The sequence below is a fragment of the Neofelis nebulosa genome, chromosome 18 (assembly GCF_028018385.1).
Source record: "Neofelis nebulosa isolate mNeoNeb1 chromosome 18, mNeoNeb1.pri, whole genome shotgun sequence".
In the NCBI taxonomy this organism is placed as follows: domain Eukaryota; kingdom Metazoa; phylum Chordata; class Mammalia; order Carnivora; family Felidae; genus Neofelis; species Neofelis nebulosa.
The window spans coordinates 9279941-9301583 of NC_080799.1; the positions used below are offsets into that span (position 1 = coordinate 9279941).

Sequence of the window (21643 nt, forward strand, 5' to 3'; positions counted from 1 at the left end):
CCGGCTTCCGGCTCCGCCCTCCGCCCCCCAAATCTCGCGGTGTCACGTCCATCTCTGGGTGGTGGTGGAGAAGGACTGCGGGGGCTCGTTTTCTGCGCGCAGGAAGCGCCGTCAGGGCAGGGTCGTAGCGCGCGAAGCGTTCCGTGCGGCCGGTGGTGGAGCCGCGGTCGCGAGTGGGAGGGAGAGTTCTCACCAGAGCGGTGGAAGAGGTCGAGATTTAGACTGGAAGAGCCTTAGAGGAGCCATTTTACAGGTGGGGCTCCAGACAAAGGCCCTGACAGGGAGACAGGTCGAGGTCGCGCTGCAGGCCCGGCGGAGGGGGTGCGGTCCGGGCCCTAGACCTCTGCCCAGACCACCCAGTCTGCTCCGGGAGGCCTCAGGGCCTCCGAGCTCTGGAAAGCTCTGGAAGAGAAAAGGGGAGAGGAGGTTGAGCCCTGGGGGTGGGGTGGGAGAATGGGGTCCCCTCTCATCAGTCACTTCGATGCACCCCTCCTTCCCCCGGGTCACGTACACGTACCGCCCACCCACCAGTACCCTAGTCCTTGGAGGTGCACAGGACCCTCTGTTAGGGTTCAGAGAGCTTTACAAACACCACCACTGAGAATGGCGGACACAGCACTGCTGGGCGAGGCACCGTTACAGTTTCAGGAAAGCAGCCCCGTGTTGCAGAGGAGGAAACTGGTATCTAGGTGGTAACTTGCACGGTCACCTGATCCCTACTCCTCAGGTGTACCCAGCCATGCTGTGAACACGGCCACATTGTTTCTGCTTTAGGTACGGAGAAACTGTCGCTTGACACCCAGCTATAAGGGGATTTGTTTGGAGTTTATCCAGACAGGAAGCAAAGCTGTGGTTCTTGCTCACAAGGAACTTATCACTTACATTTATAAGCTGAATTATAGAAGCTTCCTTTCCCCCCAACTGTTTCCTGGGTACACAGAGAGTTCCTTGCCCTCAGCCAAGGGGTGGGGGTGGGGGGCAGATAGAGGTGCAGCAGGTTGTTGGTTTAACAAGATCCGCCCATTTTCTTGCGTTCAGGGAGCTGAGTCTAGCGGGAGAGAGGGGCAAATTGCAGGCAGCATGATATGGGCAACACTAGGAGAGTTACGAGGTGCGATGAGAACAGGAGGTGCATCCAACCCTGCAACAAGCTGAGACATTCCGGAGGGAGTTACTCAGTGGGACCATTCGACTCCAGAGAAGAGAGAGAGCCCTGCCTGGCTGTGGGGGTGCAAGTGTTTGAGTTGAGGAAGAAGAGTCCAAAGTAAAACCTGGGGCTAGGAAAGCCCAAGTCTACAGATGGTGAATAGATCCTCTCTGTTGGAGTGGGGACCTGCAGACGAGCAGTGTATCTTACCACCAACTGTTCTCTGGTTAATTATTTACCCCTCTATTTTACCACTAGAACCGAGACTACCTTGTGGTCAGGTACATCTCTCATCCCTGAGCCTTTACTGTCCAGCAGACTGAGCATAGATCTCTGAATTTTGGAAGAGTTGAATAGCTTTAGATAAGGCTGAGAAAAGCAGGTTGCAAAACAAATGAACAAACATTGTGCAGGAGCAACGAATGTTAGCTGAGAAGTTTATATTTTATTCCTTAGGCAGCAAGTGTTTATGATGATGCCACTGGCACTATGGGGGAAGATTGGACTGACCTTAACATGCCAAGGATTCGGATGGCAAGATCTGGAGGGCAGGGAAATTGTTTGGGAGGCTATCCTAGGAGATGTTAAAGATCTGAGTTACGGTGGCCATAGACATGGAGGGAGTGGGGCCAATGAGGGAGAAGTCTCCAGGGAAAAATTGATTAGTTTGCGGGTTTAAGAAATGAAAGATGGGGACACCTGGGTGGTTCAGTCAGTTGAGCATCCAACTCTTGATTTTGGCTCAGGCCATGATCTCATGGTTTGTGGGATTGAGCCCCACATCGGGCTCTGCACTGATAGCATGGAGCCCCCTTGGGATTCTCTCTGCCCCTCCCAGTGCGTGTGCACCTTCTCGCTCCCTCTCTCCCTTTATATATATATATACATATATATAATGTATATGTATATATATATATATACATTATATATATAATATATACACATATTATATACATATATATGTGTATATATATAATGTATATGTATATATAATTATATATACATATACATTATATATATAATATATATAATTTTTTTTTAAAAAGGAATGAAAGAAATGTGGAAGATCAGACTGAGAAGTATATAAGTACAGAAATGGGATTTGGGGGTTATGTGGAAGGAGAGCTGGCTAGAGAGGCAAAAAATAGCTCCATTTTAGTTGGGTTGAATTAGAAGTGATGGTGATTTGTCCACATAGAAATATCGGTGGACAGGTTGGGAGTTACTCCAACATGAAATGTGGGATTGAAACCCATGAGAGAGGCCAGGGCCAAAGGCATCCCTGTAGAGGGGAGAGAGAGGTGAGGCCCTGAGAAAAATGTGAATCATGGAGTCTCACACTCCTACAACTGGGCTACACCCTCCCTCTCCTTGCCAAGTTGTCTACTCGGGCCATCCCAAGCAACTTGACTGTTAGAAAAGCCAGCCTTGCATTCAGTTCATAGCTGCTTCCCTTCAAATCCCAAGATTGCTCATAACAGCATTAACAGCTGCTGTATTAAACGGCGTGTCTCTGCTGTCCTTTGCATGTGTGACTGTTACACTGAACATGCAGGGCCTCGTCCAGAAAGCCTACTGCAGTCCTGAAACAGCTTTGTTGTCGTCCCCATGCTTGCTTTATTTCTTTGCTTGCTCTCGGATCACCCCAGTCATCAAAACAGACTTTGTGCAATAGCCGTAATGTCCCGTTTACATTAGTAGTCAAATCAAGAGAATTCAGTGTCCAAGCCTCTCCTCTTCCTCTCTTAAGCTTGCTTTAGGCTCCCACCCTTGGAGGGGAGAGTGCTTGACTTCTCCATTTCTCCCATCTTGCTTCCTCACACCCCCACCTCCCCTGAAAGACTGTGGCTTCAGACTGCAGTTGTAGGAGTAGAGGTAGGGGCAGGAAAGGTCCCTGTGTCATCTGGTATTAGTATTCTCTGAGCTTGACAGGAGTTTGTAGCTGATTATCTTCCATGTGGTGCTTGTGTGGGTCTCTAGCTGCAGTTCCTTTGACCTAAGTGGTTATGCCTCAGTCTTGCTTTCAGTTGTTCTTCAGCCCCTGGTTTCTGGAATTCCCTACTACCTGCAGTTGGCCCATTGTGCCTCCAAGTGGTCATCTTGGTCAAAGTCCCTTTATGATGGCTTCTAGCTGGCCTTCTCTCTTGCCCACATTTTATCTATAGGAAACACACATCCTTTGCCCCAAAAAATCCTGGGGTGGAAGTTGGGTGAGCGCAAGGCATTTCAAATGCATCTGACTCTCCTTGCTTTGCTAACAGCTAGCCAACCTCAGACTTTTCCGGGCTGGGACCTGGCACCTGCCTCTCTGCCTGCACTAGCTTCAAAGGGCATAGGCCAAGCTATTCTAGGGATTTTCTTTCTGGCTTTATGAATTGTTTCAAGAAAGCTCAGGCTTGTGAATTTTGGAATTCAGAAAGATGCTAATGGAGGAGGGGGGAGAACTCTGAGATCCTGAAAGGAGAGAAAGATTAAGTGGGAGAGGATAAAGTCAGAGGATTCCAGGAGAAAGCATGTAGCCTCCCCCCGCCCGCCCCCAAAGGAGATTGGCGGCGGGGGGGGGGGGGGTGCAGCTGGCTGAGAAGGGCTGTTCACACCTCGTGGCCTTAACTTTCCCAGGCAAGAAATAGGATGAGAGAATATGCTCCATGGGGACCCCAGGAGGGTTGGGGAGGTTTGGATAACAGTTATAGCAACTGGGAAAATTCTGGGCAAATGAATAGTGAGAAAGGGATTAGTTGACAGCTGTGGAGGCCAAGCTGAATTCTGCAGTGTGTACTTCTGTGTGTCCAAGTCTACATGGTTTCCACAGCCCAGACCCTAGACCAAGGTCACCAATGTACAAGTGGGGCTGCATACACTCCTATCCACACATACACACCTGCGTATTCATATCTTTGAACACACAAACGTGAATCTACAAGGGGGATTTATTTTTATTGTTGTATGGTTTGTATATGATATAGATCTTAAGTGTTCAGTTGACTGTTTTTTTACTATTTACACCCTTAATCGCCACCCCCAATACAATCTATAAAACATTTTCACTATTCCAGAAAGTTCCTTCATGCTCCTTTACATCAGTCCCCCCAAGACTGTTGCTTCTGTCACCATAGTTTCATTTTGTTTGTTCTTCATTGTATGTTTTTATATATGATATGCGAATATATTGACCCCCCCCACTCCTTGCCCTACCCCTCACGTACACAAGCCATCCACATCCACATATACTGACCGTTTTGTGCCTTACAATAGGCTTAGACCATGGTCATGGGCTATCCTGTCTCTGCTATTAGCTGCTATATATGCTAACCTATATATATGTTGGATACATATCCCATATGAATATATATATATGTGCAGTATATGTGCTAACCTATCTTCTCTTCAACCCTAAAATCATACCTCAAGTGAAGTATTTTTTTTCAAAAATTTTTAAGTTTACTTATTTATTTTGAGAGAGAGTGTGAGCAGGGGAGGGGCAGAGAGAGAGGGAGAGAGAGAATCTCAAGCAGACTCTGCACCACCAGCACGGAGCCAGATGCAGGGCTAGAACTCCTGAACCGTGAGATCATGACCTGAGCAGAAACCAAGAGTCGGACGCTTAACCCACTAAGCCACCCAGGCTCCCCTCAAGTGAAGTATTTTCAACCTCTCCTTTCAGATCCTTGGAGCTAAAAGAAAAAGTTAGAAAGGTGGTAATCATTCCACCTTGCATGGGAGTTTATTGTTCTCTAGGTACTCTTGGATGTTTTAAAACAGAACTGTATCGGGATAAATAGCTTTAACTTAGCTGTGGCTCATGTCTGCCAGAAGTCAAAGGACTTGGCTTCCAAGACCCGTTCCGGCCGAACACGTAGGAGGTGGTGGGCCAGCAGCACGGCAGCAAGAAGCACCGGCAAGGAGCTCCCAAGAGCTCCCAAGAGCTGAGAGTCGCCAGCGGTGGCCGATCTGAGTCAGGAGCAGAGCCTTCCGTCTCCCAGGTCAGCCAGAGGTCAGGGAAGTAGGAGCAGTGCCCAGTCCAGAGCCTGGTCAGGGCCGAGGACCCGTGCCAGAGGAGCAGAAAGGGAGGCCTAAGCCTGATCAAGGAGCAGAGGAGAGGCAAGTGCTGGTGGCCGAGTGGGAGGAGAAGAGACCAGATGTCATGGTCACGGCCTTTGGGACCTGACCCAAACTGGTTGCAGTTCACCAGCCCCTACCTCTGACGGGTGAATTGCCTGCAAGACCTGTCACTCTTAGGACTAGTAGGGTACCTCTCAGGTGTGTAGTGTACCCAGGTGTGGGGACATGGGAGTGAAGGCAAGGTTGAAGGCAAGGGATGGGGATGTGTGCGGCTGGGTCTGGGCCCCTGGCCCATACCTGTTGCTTCCAAAATACAGAGATTCTGGCCATCGCTAACAGTAGGACCTGGTGCGCCTCTGATTTCGAGACCACTCGGGTAGCCTCCACAACCCCGTGGTGCTACAGCCTGGCGCTATGTGCTCTAGTTTTGTCAAGGGGCAGGCTGTGATTGAGGAAAGGCTATACCAGATCCTTGGGGATCTTGACTCTACAGCAACACCGAAGGCTCCCTCTACTTACAAACTTGGCTAGCTCCTGCTTCGCTCCTTGGCCCGAGATTCTCTGAATGGTGCTCTGTGTCTACTGCATTTGGAGCTGTCAGAGGCTCCTAGGTGAAATTGAAAGGAGAGAGAGGGTAGGAGTGAAGGAACTTCTGTTTCCTAAGCTCCTGCTCCACACCAGGGCCAGTGCTGGGCAATTTATGTCTGTCGTTTCAACGTCACATTCCTATAGCCTTTCCAGTGTAATCCTGTGTAAACTGCTTCAGTTTATAGGTGATAGTTATAGTGTTAAAGCCTGTTCCTGTGTTTAAGCCTTGGTCATCCTGGCACAGCCTCTGCTTCACACAGAGAACCAGAGCATAGTGGGGTTAGCTGTGGACCCTGAGTCCTATCTGTGCAGTCCTCTGGTTCCTGCTTAGCCCGAGCCAGGAACCCCCAGTAAAGCTTATGGGCTGGCTTCTCCAGGAGCATGGAGCATTGCCTCTTCTCCACCGGAAGCCCATCAGTTGTGTCCACCCAGACTGTGTGAGGCCAAGAGTCGACCAAACTCTGTCCTGAAGGTCCTTTGAGAAGCCTGACGTGAGGCCCAGCCTCTGTCGGCGATGCCATCAGCCAGAATGGAAGTCCTTGTGTACCCAAAGGATCTGGTACGGCCTTTCCTCAAGCACAGGGAGGCAAGAAGGGCTGGGTCTGGCTAGTTTCCAGCTTCATCTCAGGCTGTGTCAACCCCTAATGAAACATCCCTTCCTAACTGGCAGTTTTCCCCGAATATAGACCTTGTGTCCTCACTGGAGTGGAGTTTACCAGCCCAATTGCGTCCAGACAGCTCTGGGCCGACAGAGCTGCACACACGCCTGGTTCAGAGAGAGGCCAGGCCTTTACAGTGAAGGGTGAAGAACTTCCCTACTGGTGGGTGTGTAATGTGCAAGTGTTTTGGGGTGGCTCTGCTTGCCACCCACAAAGCCATGTGGGTTTCCCAAACTGGTCAATTCACGGGAAGATTGGTCTCTCTGACCCCCTGAAGCCAGCTTCCTCTGGCCACTCTTCCCATCTGCCTGCCCCGTTCCCCTGCAAAACCCATCACACTGACCCCCACCCCCAAAGTCTCAAAAAGAGCCTATCTCTATCTCTGCTGAAAGAGTCCACAGGGGGATGTCCTAAACTTGCCATTTGGGCACTAGTGTTTTGAACAGGCCATTAGGAAAAGGACGCTTGATAGAAATAATCATAGTCAATGCTGCTAGGATAAACATCTGACTGAGGGATCAAACCCTTATTGTAAAAATCACACAGAAAAAAAAGGCTTGATCTTGGGGAAACTAATTTTGGCTAAACAAAATTGAAAAAAATCAGAATTAGTTAACGATGAAATGAAATCAAGGAATTCAGTCCGCTTTAGTGGAACTCACAAAGGAAAATACTTTTGGCAAAAACTTGCCAACATTAGTTTAATGGTCTGTGTAAAAGCTCAAAATGTCAAAATATTCTCAGGGCCCAACAGCCGAGCCAAGAGCATTGTCAACCTTGTAGAGGTGGGAGCAGCACTAAAAGAAGTGGAAAGCCTTCCACCTGCCCGGGCTAGCAGTGCCCGTGATCTTAGCTCACAGGGCTGCGTCCTCTTTCAGAACTGTGCCGTTTAGGGGCAGGGGTGATAGTGGCAGTTGGTTAAGCGTTCGACTTCAGCTCAGGTCACAATCTCCTGGTTCGTGAGTTTGAGTTCTACATCTGGCTCTCTGCTGTCAGCACAGAGCCCGCTTTGGACCCTCTCTCCCCCCTGTCTCTCTCTGCCCCTCCCCTGCTCATGCTCTCCTCTCTCAAAAATAAACATTAAAAAACCCCACAAAACTGTGCTGTTAGGTTCAGGAGCCGTTCTTATCCCTCTCATACTTTATCAGCGGATGAGGGCAGTTCTCGCTTGACCAGGGAGAGTTCTCCCTTGGGGAAGGAGAGAACTCTGGAGGAGTTGATCCCTGGGGCTGGGTTTTCACCTGGATGCCACTAGTGAACCCGGGCTTTCAGAGGCAGAGGATCTGGGATGTGACTGGGGGTGGGAGTGGGGAGGTCCTTAGGCGCGTCTGTGTGGCCTCAAGTCAAGATGGCCCCATTGACGAAGGCAGGAATGGTGACTATTCATCCAACGTGTGCTTATTGAGCACCATTCACCAAAAATCGTGGGCACTGGGTGAGGATACAGTGAACGAAAGGGCAAGGTCCCTGCCCTTTGTTGTATGTATGCCCCGCACATTCCCAGAGGATAAGATTGGTGGTAAAGCAAGCAAACCGATGAGTGCATTGTGTCGAATGGTGGCAGTGAGGTGAAGACGAAGACACCCATAGTTTGAAAAGATCGCCCTGAGCGCCATGTAAAGATGAGATCATAGGGAGAAAGCAAGAAGCCAGAAGCTCAGTTGGGAAGTATGGCATCACCAGGAGAGAGATGATAGTACCCTGGTGTAGAAGGTTAGCTCTGGAGCTGGAGCAAAGTGGATCGGTTTGAAATATGTTTAAGTACTAGAGCTGATAGATTGGATGTGAGGGGCCGGGGGAAAGAGGGATTTGGGGTATGGACTTGAATAGCTAGGTGGATAATGGTGCTGTCTTTTGAGGCTGAGGAAACTAAAAGAGAGGTATTGGAGGTAGGGGCATGTGTGAATTAAAAGTTGTTTTGGCCATGTTATGTTTGAGAGGCTCAATGAGGCATCCAGGTGGGTCGAGCTCAATGGAGAGGTCAAGCAGGACTACGATTTGGGACTCATTGGTTTATAAATGGTATTCAAATCACTTAGACTCTAGATCTTTTTTTTTTTCTTTAGTTGCTTTTTTAACATTTATTTATTTTTATTTTTATTTAAAAAAATTTTTTTTAACGTTGATTTATTTTTTTGAGACACAGAGAGACAGAGCATGAACAGGGGAGGGTCAGAGAGAGGGAGACACAGAATCTGAAACAGGCTCCAGGCTCTGAGCGGTCAGCACAGAGCCCGACGCGGGGCTCGAACTCACGGACCGCGAGATCATGACCTGAGCCGAAGTCGGCCGCTTAACCGACTGAGCCACCCAGGCGCCCCTTAACGTTTATTTTAAAGAGACAGAGAGAGACAGCATGAGTGGGGGAGGGGCAGAGAGAGGGAGACACATAATCCAAAACAGGCTCCAGGCTCTGAGCTGTCAACACAGAGCCCGACATGGGACTCAAACCCATGGACCTTGAGATCATGACCTGAGCCAAAGTCAGACACTTAACCGACTGAACCCCCAGGCACCCCTAGGCTCTAGATCTTCTAGTAGTGGTTCTCAAGTAGCAGTGACTTGTCCTCTTCTTTCAGGGGACATTTGGCAACATCCAGAAACAGTTTGGGTTGTTTACAACTGGGTGGGGAGGGCTTTGCTACTGGCATCTATGGGGTGGAGGCCAGGGATGCTGCTAAACATCCTGCAATGCACAGGTCAGCCCCCCACAGCACAGAATTATCTGGCCTCGAATGTCAATGTCAATGGTGCTGAGGATGAGAGCCCTGTCCTACAGAGAGAGTGTAGACAGAGAAGGAAAGAGATGACTGCCTAAGGACTTTTTTTTTTTTTTTAAATATATCTTTAAAAAAATTTTTTTTAATGTTTTGAGAGAGAGAGACAGAGCGTGAGCCAGGGAGGTCAGAGAAGGAGGGAGACACAGAATCCAAAGCAGGCTCCAGGATATAAGCTGTCAGCACAGAGCCTGACACAGGGCTCCAGCTTGTGAACTGTGAGATCATGACCGGATGTATCTAAATATCTTTTTATTTTCATTTTGTTTCTCCCCTACTTGTGCTCTCTCTCTTAAAATAAACAGAGAGAGAGGGAGAGAGAGAGAGAATCCCAAGCAGGCTCCTCAGTGTCAAGTGCAGAGCCCAATGAAGGGTTCCAGCTCCTGAACTGTGAGATCATGGTGACCTGAGCGGAAACCAGGAGTTGAAAACTTAACTGACTGAGCCACCCAGGAGCCCCGTGGACTTTCTTAACATGAGGAGGTAGAGCCTCCCACCCAGAAGACCAAGTAGCAACAAACAGTGGGAGAAGAGAAGCCTGGGGAGTGGAGTGTTCTGAGAGTAGAGAGTATTGGGAGGGAGGGGTGCTGAACTGGGTTAAGTGCTAAGAGGCTCCATCCTTTGAGCCCAGGGAGAAGTGATTAATGGCTGAGGCAAGGTGGACATTGTTGATGGCCTTGATAAGAACAATTCTGGGGCGCCTGGGTGGCTCAGTCGGTTGAGCGTCCGACTTCGGCTCAGGTCATGATCTCACGGTCCGTGAGTTCGAGCCCCGCGTCGGGCTCTGTGCTGACAGCTCAGAGCCTGGAGCTTGTTTCAGATTCTGTGTCTCCCTCTCTCTCTGACCCTCCCCCGTTCATGCTCTGTCTCTCTCTGTCTCAAAAATAAATAAATGTTAAAAAAAAAAAAAACCAATTCCTACGGTTCGATGGGCTCCAGGGGAGAAGATTGCATTTCTTCCCTGTTCAGAATGTCTCACATGTGTAATTTCATTAATCCACACACAATAGGGAGGTGCTATTATCTTGGTTTTTACAGAAGTGGCAATATTACTAATAGCCCTGTTTTATAGAGGTAGAAACTGAGGCGCAGAGAGACTAATTACTCCCCCCTGATCAGGCAGCCGACAGTAAGCGGCACAGCCAGGATTTGGACCTAGAGAGTCTGGAAGCGAGGAAGTGGAGGGAGTGAGACGTCTCTCTGTAGAGAACAGAGATGGGTACCGAGGATGTTTGCCTGCTGATAGGAATGATCCATGTGGAGGCTGAAATTGGTGATGTTGGAGGGGAGGCTGAGGACCAAAGTCTGACTTAGTGGGAAGGATCCAGGGCCCATGGTGAGGGGGGTGGCCTTTCCCAAGAGCATTCTACTGGTTACTCTGAAGTGGGTCCTAACTGTCCTGAGCAAGATTATCCCTAGACTCAACTTCTCTCCCACATGCCCCCTGCTGGCCGCCAGAGGCCTGCTGGCTAACTCTTTGTAGCCCCCACCCCTGCTAAAAGGTAGCCTCCCTGTACAAGTGGCTGCACAGGCCCAACCTTTCCCCCTCCATGTTCTTGGGGCACAAGAGCCCAGCCCAGCCCGGGCGGGCAGTTCTGTCAGTACACATCAGCGATTCTCCACCCAACTTTGGCCTCCGTGATCTTTGTCCTAAGCCTACAAGGCCCCTCCGCAGGGTCATGGCTTATCTCTCTCTACCTGCTGTCACACCAGCCTCCTTTGGACTCTGTCAAGTACTGAATGTTCTTCCCTTCCTCACCCTCTCTCCCTTCTCTGCCTGGCTAAGTCTTGCATAGCCACCTGGTTCAGCCTAGCAGTCGCATCTCAGCCCTTTCTGTCTGCTCCAGCCAGATGAGGCCCTCCTGTTAGCTTGTCCTCCAACACTGGATGCTGACTCTTATAATGCTTTTCCTGTTTATAATGTGGTTTTTGGCTCAATGTCTGTATTCCATGCTAGGCTGTAACCTTCATGAGGGTACTCTGTTTCACCAGTTATTTCCAGTGCCTGGTATACAGTAGGTGCTGAGTAATGAAATGAAAGAAGAAAGGAATCGGTGACTGTATTACAGCCTACTGTGTATTTCTCTGGCTCAGATACGCTGTGTACAATACTTGATTTGCTGTGATGCACATGTCACTACAAATTTTTGAAGCTTTCCGGATCACCTTCATGATTATTTTCATCTTTGTTTGAAGGTGTGTTAAAGAGTTTAATCCAGTATCTTTGGCCATTCATTTAAAATAGAAAGAAGGGGGCGCCTGGGTGGCGCAGTCGGTTAAGCGTCAGGCTTTGGCTCAGGTCATGACCTCGCAGTTCGTGAGTTTGAGCCCCACCTCGGGCTCTGTGCTGACAGCTCAGAGCCTGGAGCCTGCTTTCGTTTCTGTGTCTCCCTCTCTCTGCCCCTCCCCAGCTTGCACTCTCTCTCTTAAAAATAAACATTAAAAATTAAAATATATATATAAAAAATAAAATGGAAAGAGGCACTAGTCCACTAGGCTCCATGCTGAGCACTGATCCTGCTTAAGGTTGTCTTCCCCTCCCTCCCCCCCTCTTTCTCCCTCCCTCTCCCTCTCTCCCCTGCTCGCTCTTGCGCTTTTTCTCACTCTAAAGTAAATAAATAAAGAGGTACTAAGCTTATACATTATTGATTCTTCCCAGTAGGATGGCTGGTTTGGTTTTGTGTGAACCAACAGAGCTTTACAACATCTTGAATCAGGTCACAAAACTGTCGCGACTGACTGAACCCAACTATCTCTGCCTATTGGGTAAGTGCTTTAAAAATATGATTTTTGGTGAATCAACAAATCTATGGGGATGAGGGAATAAATGACTTTAGAAAACCTTTAGATTCCTTCGACATAGCTTAAAATGATGCTACTAATTGTCACATGACTTGGAAATCATTCCAGGTTAGGTCTAGAAGTTCTTGGAAGACCTGTGTTCTTGTCAAGTGAAACATTTCAAACATCCAGCAAATACGTAGTGATGCTGACAAATGCCCATGTACCCACCACTCAGATTCAGCGTACATAACGTTAACATAGATGTACCCCTCTATCGTACCCCATCCTGATCCCATTGCTTCTCCTCCCCAAAGATGATCGGTTCTGTATTTTTACATCTTTACTATATATGCAGGCATCCTGAAATAACGTGTGGCTTGATCATTTATACAAATTGTACCGTAATGTACAATCATTCTGCAGCTTGCTTTTTCTTAGAATTTTTGAGATCTGCCCCCCCCCCACCCCTGCCCCATGTCTAAATGTGAAGATCTGTTTTAACTGTCAGGGTAGCGCCCATTGCTAATCAGTCGTGATGTGTTGCTTGCGTTGTTTCTATTGATGAACAGTGCCTTGTGCAACTCTTATTCACGGGCAAGAATTTCTTCAGGGTATCTAACTAGAAATGGTATTGACAAGTTGCAGATTCCGCTTTCACTACATTATTGTCAAATTGCCTCCAAAAAGATGATCATTTTGCATTCCCATCATCAGTGTAAGACCCATACCTACCGACACCCGGTTTTGTCAGCCTGGAAAATTTTTGCATTCTGATTGGTGTGAACTTGTGATTTTTTTTTTCTCCCCCAATTAAAAAAATCACAATAAAATACACATAACATAAAATGCGCTGTTTTGGCCACTTTTAATTATACAGTTCAGTGTATCAAATACGTTCATAATGTTGCACTGTATTATGCACACCACCATCCATCTCCATAAGTCCTCATCCTGTAAACTCTAAAACTTACACCCATTGAACACTAACTCCCCATTCCTCCCATCCCTAATCCCCTGGAAATCCCCATTCTCCCTTCTGCCTCTGTGATTTTTTTTTTTTTAAATTTTTTTTAACGTTTTATTTATTTTTGAGACAGGGAGAGACAGAGCATGAACGGGGGAGGGTCAGAGAGAGAGGGAGACACAGAATCTGAAACAGGCTCCAGGCTCTGAGCAGTCAGCACAGAGCCCGACGCGGGGCTCAAACTCACGGACAGTGAGATCGTGACCTGAGCCGAAGTCGGACGCTTAACCGACTGAGCCACCCAGGCGCCCCTCTGCCTCTGTGATTTTTAAAAAAAATTTTGAGTGTTATTTTAAATTTATTTTTGAAGGAGAGAGAGAGACAGAGCATGAGTAGGGGAAGAACAGAGAGAGAGGGAGACACAGAATCCGAAGCCAGGTTCCAGGCTCTGAGCTGTCAGCACAGAGCCCAATGCAGGGCTTGAACCCACAAACTGTGAGATCATGACCTGAGCCGAAGTCAGACGCTTAACCGACTGAGCCACCCAGGCGCCCCATCTGCCTCTATGATTTTTGACCATTGCAGGTCATGTAAGTGGAACCATACAGTATTTGTGTTTTGCAACCGGCTTATTTCACTGAGCATCATCACATCATCCAGGTTCTTCATGTTGTAGCTTATTGCAGAATTTTCCTAAGGCTGAATAATATTCCGTTGTACGTATATACCACATTTTGCTTATCCATTTATTTGTCAACAGACATTTGGGTTGCCTGCATGTTTTAGCTATCGTGAATGATGATGATCATGGGTGTACAAATATTTCTGAGCCCCTGCTTTTATTTCTTTTGGGTATATAAGCCAGAAATGGAATTGTTGCATCATGTGGTGATTCTATTTTTAATTTTTTGAGAAATTGCCCCATTGTTTTCCACAGCAGCTGTGCCATTTTACATGAACACAAGGGTTTACAAATCTTTAATTCCTCCACGTTATTGTCAACACTTGTTATTTTCTGTTTTTTTTTGGGGGGGGTAGTAATCATTCTAAGAGGAGGGAGGTAGTATCTCCATATAATTGTGATTTGCATTTCCCTAATGATTAGTGATGTTGAGCATCTTTTCCATGTACTTATTGGCTATTTGTATATCTTCTTTGGAGAAATATGGGATCGAGTCCTTTGCCCATTTTTGAATCCGTTTTTTTTTTTTTTTTTTACTTTTGAGTTTTATCAGTTATATACATATTCTGGATATTAATACCTTATCAAATTTAACAGTCATGAAGTTCAGTTTGCCTATTTCTTTTTCATTTGTTGCCCATGCCTTTGGTGTCCTATCCAGGAAATCACTGCCAAATCCAATGTCATGAAGATTTGCCCTATGTTTTCTTCTTCAAGTTTATACTTTTAGGTCTTACATTTAGGTCTTTGATCCATCTTGAGTTAATTTGTGCATGTAGTGTTAGATAAAGGTCCAACTTCATTCTTTTGCATGAGGATATCCAATTTTCCCAGCACCATTTGTTGAAAAGACTGTCCCATTCTTAATCTCTTGAGATTCTGTATGAATTTTAGGATGTGTCTTCCTTCCTTCCTTCCTTCCTTCCTTCCTTCCTTCCTTCCTTCCTTCCTTCCATGTTTGTTTATTTTGGGGGGGGCAGGTAGGGGGTGGGGAAGATATAGTGCAGAGCCCAATGTGGGGCTTGATCTCATGAATCCTGAGACCATGACCTGAGCCAAAATCAGTCACCCACCTAACTAACTGAGCCACGCAGGCACCCTGTGTTTTTCTCTTTCTATAAAAAAAATCATTGGGAGTTTGATAGATAGTGAATTGAATCTATAGATTGTCTTGTATAGTATTGACATCTTAACAACATTGTTTCCCAGTTTATGAACATGGAGTGTTTTTCCACTAATTTGTCCTTTAATTTCTTTCAGCAACATTTTGTAGTTTTCCACGTACAAGTCTTTTGCCTCTTTGGTTAAATTAGTTCTTAAGTATTTTATTCCTTTTGACATAATTGAAAATGGAATTATTAATTTCTTTGTCAGGTCGTTTATTGTGAGTGTATAGAAATACGACTGATTTTTGTGTGTTAACTTTATATCCTGAAGCTGTGATGAATTCATTTGTTGGTTCTAACAGGGTTTTTTTTGTTTGTTTGTTTTGTTTTTTTTGGCCAGATCTTCAGGGTTTTTCAAATCTCATTGACTTTACAGTACAAAGAATATATTTTAATGTATGGAATTTTTAGAAGTTTATTGTTTTAGTAATTTCTGCAGTCACCACGGGTCTCAAATTGATGAACCCCAGATCAAGAGTCACTTGCTCCTCCAACTGAGCCAGAGAGGGAGACACAGAATCCGAAGCCAGGCTCCAGGTGCCCTTTAGGGTTTTTTTTGTTTTGTTTTGCTTTTTTTTGTTTGTTTGTCTGTTTACACATATGAGATGATCTCATCTGCAAACTGAGTTGATTTTGCTTCTTCCTTTACAATTTAGATGCCCTCTATTTCCTTTTATTGCCTAATTGCTCTGGCTAGGGCTTCTAGTACTTTGTTGAATAAAAGCGGTGAAAGTCCACATCCTTGTGTTTTTCCTGACCTAGAGGAAATGTCTTTAGTCTTTCACCATCGAATATGACATTTGCTCCATTTTTTTTTTTTAACATGTGGTTTTAGTATGTCGAAGTAGTTTCTTTTTATTCCTGGTTTGTTGCACGTCTTTCTTATGAGAGTGTACCACATTTTGTCAAATGCTTTTTCTCATCGGTTGGAATGATCATGTGGTTTCTTTCTTTCATTCTGTAGATGTGGTATATTACATTGACATTTTGGTATGTTGAACCATCCTTACATTCCAGAAATAAATCTCACTTGTTTACGGTATGTAATCCTTTTAATATGCGGCTAATATTTTTTTTGGAGAATTTTTGCATCAGTGTTCATACTGGCCTGTAGGTTTTTTGTTTCTCTGTTTTTCTTGTAGTTTCTTTTGCTTTGGTATCAGGGTAACATTGGCTTCATAGAATGACTTAGGAAGTGTTCTTTCCTCTTCAATTTTTTTGAAAAGTGAGAAGTATTGGGATTAGTTCTTCTTTACATATTCACCAGTGAATGCATCAGGTCCAGGGCTGATTTTTCTTTATTAAATAAATTATATTAAAAAAATTTTTTTTAGTTTATTTATTTTTCAGAGAGAGCGAGAGAGAGAGAGAGAGAGAGAGAGAGAGAGAGAGAGAGAGAGCGAGCATGCAAGCACAGGTGAGGGAGGGACAGAGAGAAGAGAAGTAGAGACAGAATCTCAAGCAGGCTCCATGCCATCAACACAGAGCCCAATGTGAGGCTCGTACTCACAAACCATGAGACCATGACCTGAGCTGAAACCAAGAGTTGGATGCTCAACTATCTACACCACCCAGGCACTCTAAATCAATATTTTAATAAACACATGAAATTCTTCTCTATGGGGATGAATAGATCTCTAGGTCAGGGATTTCAAAAGGTTTATCATCATCTTTTGAGACAATACACTGAATTCTGAAGTGTTAGATTGGTGAGAAGCGATGGATGAGATCTTTTCTGGGATCTGCTTTTGGTCAGAAATGGAAAAGACCCTTCAGAGTAGTGGACTTGGGGAGAGTACAGACCAGGGAAAAGCCTCAGTGCATGTACTGTACCTGGCTTATAAATCTGCTTTGGGTCAACTCTACCAGTATAAGAATATACATGTGAATTATAATAATATTGAATATAGTTTAAACTCTCCTCTATGAATATATGTCCTGTATAGATCCAGCCTGATAATTAGAGTGGTTGAGTGGTCTATGCAACGCTGCTGCTGCTGCTGCTTCTTCTTCTTCTTCTTCTTCTTTTTTTTTTTTTTTTTTTTTTGTCAGGAGAGTTTTAAATTTTTTTTTAGAGAGCACAAGCAGGGAATAAGGAAAGGGGGAAATGGAGCCTAAACTGAGCATGGAACCTGTTGCCAGACTTGATCCCACGACCCTGGCATCATGACCTGAGCGGAAATCAAGAGTCTGATGCTTGAGTGCCTGGGTTGGTCAAGCATCCAACTTTGGCTCAGGTCATGATCTCATGGTTTGTGAGTTTGAGACCCACATTGGGCTCTCTGTTGTCAGCACAGAGACCGCTTTGATCCTCTGTCTCCCCCCACCCCCCCCGTCCCTCCCCCTCTGGTTTTCTGTCTCTCTCCCCCGCCCTGATCCCTCCCCCTCTGATTTTTTGTCTCTGTCAAAAAGACCCTTCCCCCCCACCCCCATCAAAATAAATAAACTTAAAAACAAAAAAAAAGAGAGAGAGATGCTCAACCAAATGAGCCACCCAGGAGATTTTTGATCATTGATTCAATCTCCTTACTGGTTATAGGTCTACTCAGATTTTTTCCTTCTTTGTGATTTGGTCTTGGTAGGTTTGTGTTTCTAGGCATCTGTCAATTTCATTTAGGTTTTTTAATTTTTGGCGTATAATTGTTGATAGTACTCTTTTACAGTCTTCTTTATTTCTGTGGAATTGGTAGTAATGTCTCTACCTTGATTTTTGACTTTAGTAATTTGGATCTTCTCTCTTTTTCTTCTTCTTAGTCCATCTAGCTAAAGGTTTGTTGATTTTATTTTTCAAAGAGCCAACTCTTGGCTTCATGGATTATTTTTATTTTAAGTCAGTGTCATCTGGGGCACATGTGATGAGGTCTATGCTGATTTAAATTTGTATCTGCACATATATGCACAATAGTTCCCAAAGCTAAAGACCACATGATTGTAGAAATTAAAAAAAATAAAATGGCCCTTCTTGGAAGATTAGAGCAACACATCCAATCCTCTTGTTTGTTTGTTCATTTTTAATTTTTTAAATGTTTGTTTATTTGGGGGGGGGGAACAGCACGAGTAGGGGAGGGCAGAGAGAGAGGAGAGAGAGAATCCCAGGCAGGTTCCATGCTGTCAGCACAGAGCCCGATGTGGGGCTCGAACTCACGAAACCATGAGATCATGACCTGAGCTGAGATCAAGATCTGCTTAACCAACTGAGCCCCCCAGGCGTCTCCCAGTCCTCTTGTTAAGAAGCTATAACTGAACCCAGTTTGTCTGCCCGCCATGGCACAGCAAAGCCAATACTACAGCGAGGAAAGGGTTTGAGAACAGCCAAATGACAGGAGGGCGAGCCTCAAATCTGCCTTCCTGAAGGGGAAGAGAACAAGTGTTTGATAATCCTAGGGGTTGGGATTTCATATGTATTGATGAAAAGGATGGGGAAACTTAAGACTGTTTATGAGGGAAGGTGGAGCATTCATATCACACAAATGTATGTTAACATATATCTCATGTTCACTTTACAGTGGACACAGCATTAAAATGAGGCAAAATTCAGGAGGTCGTCTTAGGGCAAAGAGAAGGGGCTCTGTGCATGCTCTGAGAGCGGGATGGGGTTTGGGGCTCTTATTTCCAGTCAGGAATGCAGGGCTTTGTATGTTCATCGGCTGGAACCCTATCAGTGACCTTGAGTCTAGGCTTCTGCAGAGACAGTAGTGGATTTGTTAGTGAGGTCTGGAAAAAAAAGCCATAGCTGATTAGGGAGAAACGGGTCTCTGAAAAACAAGCTTTAAATTTCCTGTTAGTTTCAGGGTGCCTGGGTGGCTCAATTGGTTAAGCGACCAACTTTGGCTCAGGTCAGGATCTCACAGTTTGCGGGTCCAAGCCCCGCATAGGGCTCTGCGCTGACAGCTCAGAACCTGGAGCCTGCTTCAGATTCTGTGTCTCCCTCTATCTCTGCCCCTCCCCGGCTCGTGCTCTGTCTCTCTCTCTAAAAAATGACTAAACATTAAAAAAAAAATTAAAAAATAATCTTGAAACTGTCTTTTGAATTTATATTTACACTAGTTAAAAGAGATCCATTCATAAGACTACCTAGAATTAGGCTTATAATATATTCTAGTACTTCAAGTTTATGACTAGTTACTAAACATCAGTTTACAAATAACGTGTTCAGTTTTTCAAATCTTTTTTTCCCCACTTTTCTTGAGAAATAATCAACATATATCACTGTAGGAGTTTAAGGCATACAGCATGATGGTTTGATTTGCATATATTGTGAAATTGTGATAGGTTTAGTTAACATCCATCATCTCTTATAAATACAATAAAAAGAATAGAGCATTTCTCCTTACAATGGGAACTCTTAGGATTCACTCTTAAGAACTTTCCCACAGGGGTGCCTGGCCAGTTCAGATGGGAGATCACATGATTCTTGATTTTGGGGTCGTGAATTTGAGCCCCATGTTGGGTGTAGAGATTACTTTAAAAAAATTCTTAAAAGAAAATAAAAGTTTCCCACATATCCTACAGTAGTGTTAGCTACAGTCCTCATGTTGTACATCATAACATGTTCATTTTTTTGTGTTCCTTTTATCGAAAGGGAAAATTCTAGCTTCAGTCCTATCCAGTCAGGGAAAAACTGAGAAAATAAAAGATCCCAGCAGTTCCACATAAATATTACATTTGTCAAATGGAAGAACTCCCAACTGAACCAGATGTTCATATTATTAAGATACTTTCATTGACATAATTTTTTAAAATGTTTATTTTTGAGAGCGAGCGCAAGTGGGGGAGGGGCAGAGAGAGAGGGAGACAGAGGATCCGATTCTGGCTCCGTGCTGACAGCAGTGAGCCCAACTTAGGACTTGAACTCATGAACCATGAGATCATGACCTGAGCTGAACTCAGATGCTCAACTGACTGAGCCACCTAGGCGCCCCTTGTCCTTTAAAAAAAAAAAAAAAATTATTTTTTAAATCTGTATTTATTTTTGAGAGGGAGAGACAGAGAGAGACAGAGAGACAGAGTGCAAGTGGGGGAGGAACACAGAGAGAGGGAGACACAGAATCCGAAGCAGGCTCCAGGCTCCGAGCTGTCAGCACAGAGCCTGACGTGGGGCTCGAACCCATGAACTGTGAGATCATGATCTGAGCCGAAGTCGGATGCTTAACTGACTGAGCCACCCAGGCGCCCCTCCCCTTGTCTTTTTAAAAAAAATGTTTATTTTTGAGAGTGAGTGAGTGCATGTGCATGAATGGGGGAGGGGCAGAGAGAGGGAGAGAAAGAGAATCCCAAGCAGGCTCCACGCTCAGTGAGGAGCCTGATGTGGGGTTTGATCCCATGACCCCGAGATCATGACCTGAGCCAAAATCAAGAGTCTGACACTTAACCCTCTGAGCCACCAAGGCGCCCTTCCTTTTGCCCTTTTTGATCTTTTTTAACCATGGGCATGATTTTTTTTGTTTCCTGAAAAGATCCCTCCAAAGGAATAATCAAATCATGTTTCTAGTAGAGAAAAATTTATCTAACTTTTCACAGTGACGGCATCTAGGACTTCTCCATGCCCTCTAGAAACGTCATATGTTTAAGGGGAAGAAAAACCTGGAAAGAAGAGAAGACCTGTTTCCCACTTGTGGGAATAGCCACTTGTGTTCCCAGCATGCCTCTGTTGTTTGGGTTTGCAGGACGAGAGCCTGATGTTTGGCCTCTGCAGAGAGCAGACCGTCTCCCTTCCTCACTGCTCCTGGTGACCACGATTATAGATGCAAACACAGGCAGAAAGCCTCTTGGATCTCCAAGTTCGGGGATCTTAATTGCCTCATGGGCCCCGACGCTTTGCTTCAAATGCAGTGCTGCATTCTTCCCAAGGGCACACTTCCCACATTGGCTGTTTTGAAAGAGAGAGAGACAGACAGACAGTGTGAGTGGGGGAGGGGCAGAGAGAGAGGGAGACATAGAATATGAAGGCTCAGGCTCTAGGCTCTGAGCTGTCAGCACAGAGCCCGTCGCGGGAGATCATGACCTGAGCCGAAGGCAGACGTTTAACCGACTGAGCCCCCCAGGCGCCCCTGCACATCCGTTTCTTTAGTCTCTGTTACTGATTAGTGAGTTCTGGTAGACCCTTGGATCATTAGGTATTTCCACAAGTCTTTTCTCTTTTGAAGTGTTATCCACCACCACCCCCGACCCCGGCTTTTACAGCCCATTGTTTTATATATATGCATGTGTGCGTCTATGTTGTATCTAGCAATCTTGATATGCTATCCTGTTAATCCTAATTATTTGCGGTTCTGTTAGATTTTCTTTCTTTTTAAGTTTATTTTGAGAGAGCGAGAAAGAGGAGGGGCAGAGAGAGAGGGAGAGAGAGAGAATCCTAAGCAGGCTCCACGCTGTCAGTGCAGAACCTGACATGGGGCTTGAACTTAAATCCCAAGACCGTGACCTGAGCCGAAACCAAGAGTCAGAGACTTAGCCGACTGAGCCACCCAGGCGCCCCTGTGTTGGATTTTCTATGTAGACCACCATATTTATCTATGTATAATGGCAGTTTGATTTCTTCCTTTTAAGTTCTTATACATTTTACTTTTTTTTCCCCCCTTATCTCACTGCATTGCTGTGCCCTTGGCTCTCCCGTTTGGTGTTACAAGGGACCGTGACTGAGCGTTTGTCTTTTTTCTGCCTTTACCAATTTGCTATGATATTTGCTGTAGCTATTTAGTAATTTTCCCCAACAGGTTAAAGAAGTTCTTACTACAGACTTTTTTCATGACATGAATTGAAACTTTTGTTGCCAAAGGTTCCAAACAGCCAAAGCAAAACCAGTGAATCACTG

General features: G+C 45.5%; 1 protein-coding gene across 5 annotated transcripts in view; it reads left to right on the forward strand.

The window, feature by feature from the left end:
* The window catches only part of STYXL1 (serine/threonine/tyrosine interacting like 1), a 78330-nt gene that overhangs the window by 6747 nt on the left and 49940 nt on the right, over window positions 1–21643 (forward strand). For 2 of the 5 annotated variants that reach the window (XM_058710859.1, XM_058710855.1), the window contains one exon: window positions 11893–11999. In XM_058710859.1, the coding sequence (XP_058566842.1) occupies window positions 11893–11999 (107 nt within the window). Of the gene's footprint in view, window positions 1–75; window positions 254–11892; window positions 12000–21643 lie in introns of those variants that run through there. The other 3 variants (XM_058710857.1, XM_058710856.1, XM_058710858.1) reach the window with 3 other exon arrangements.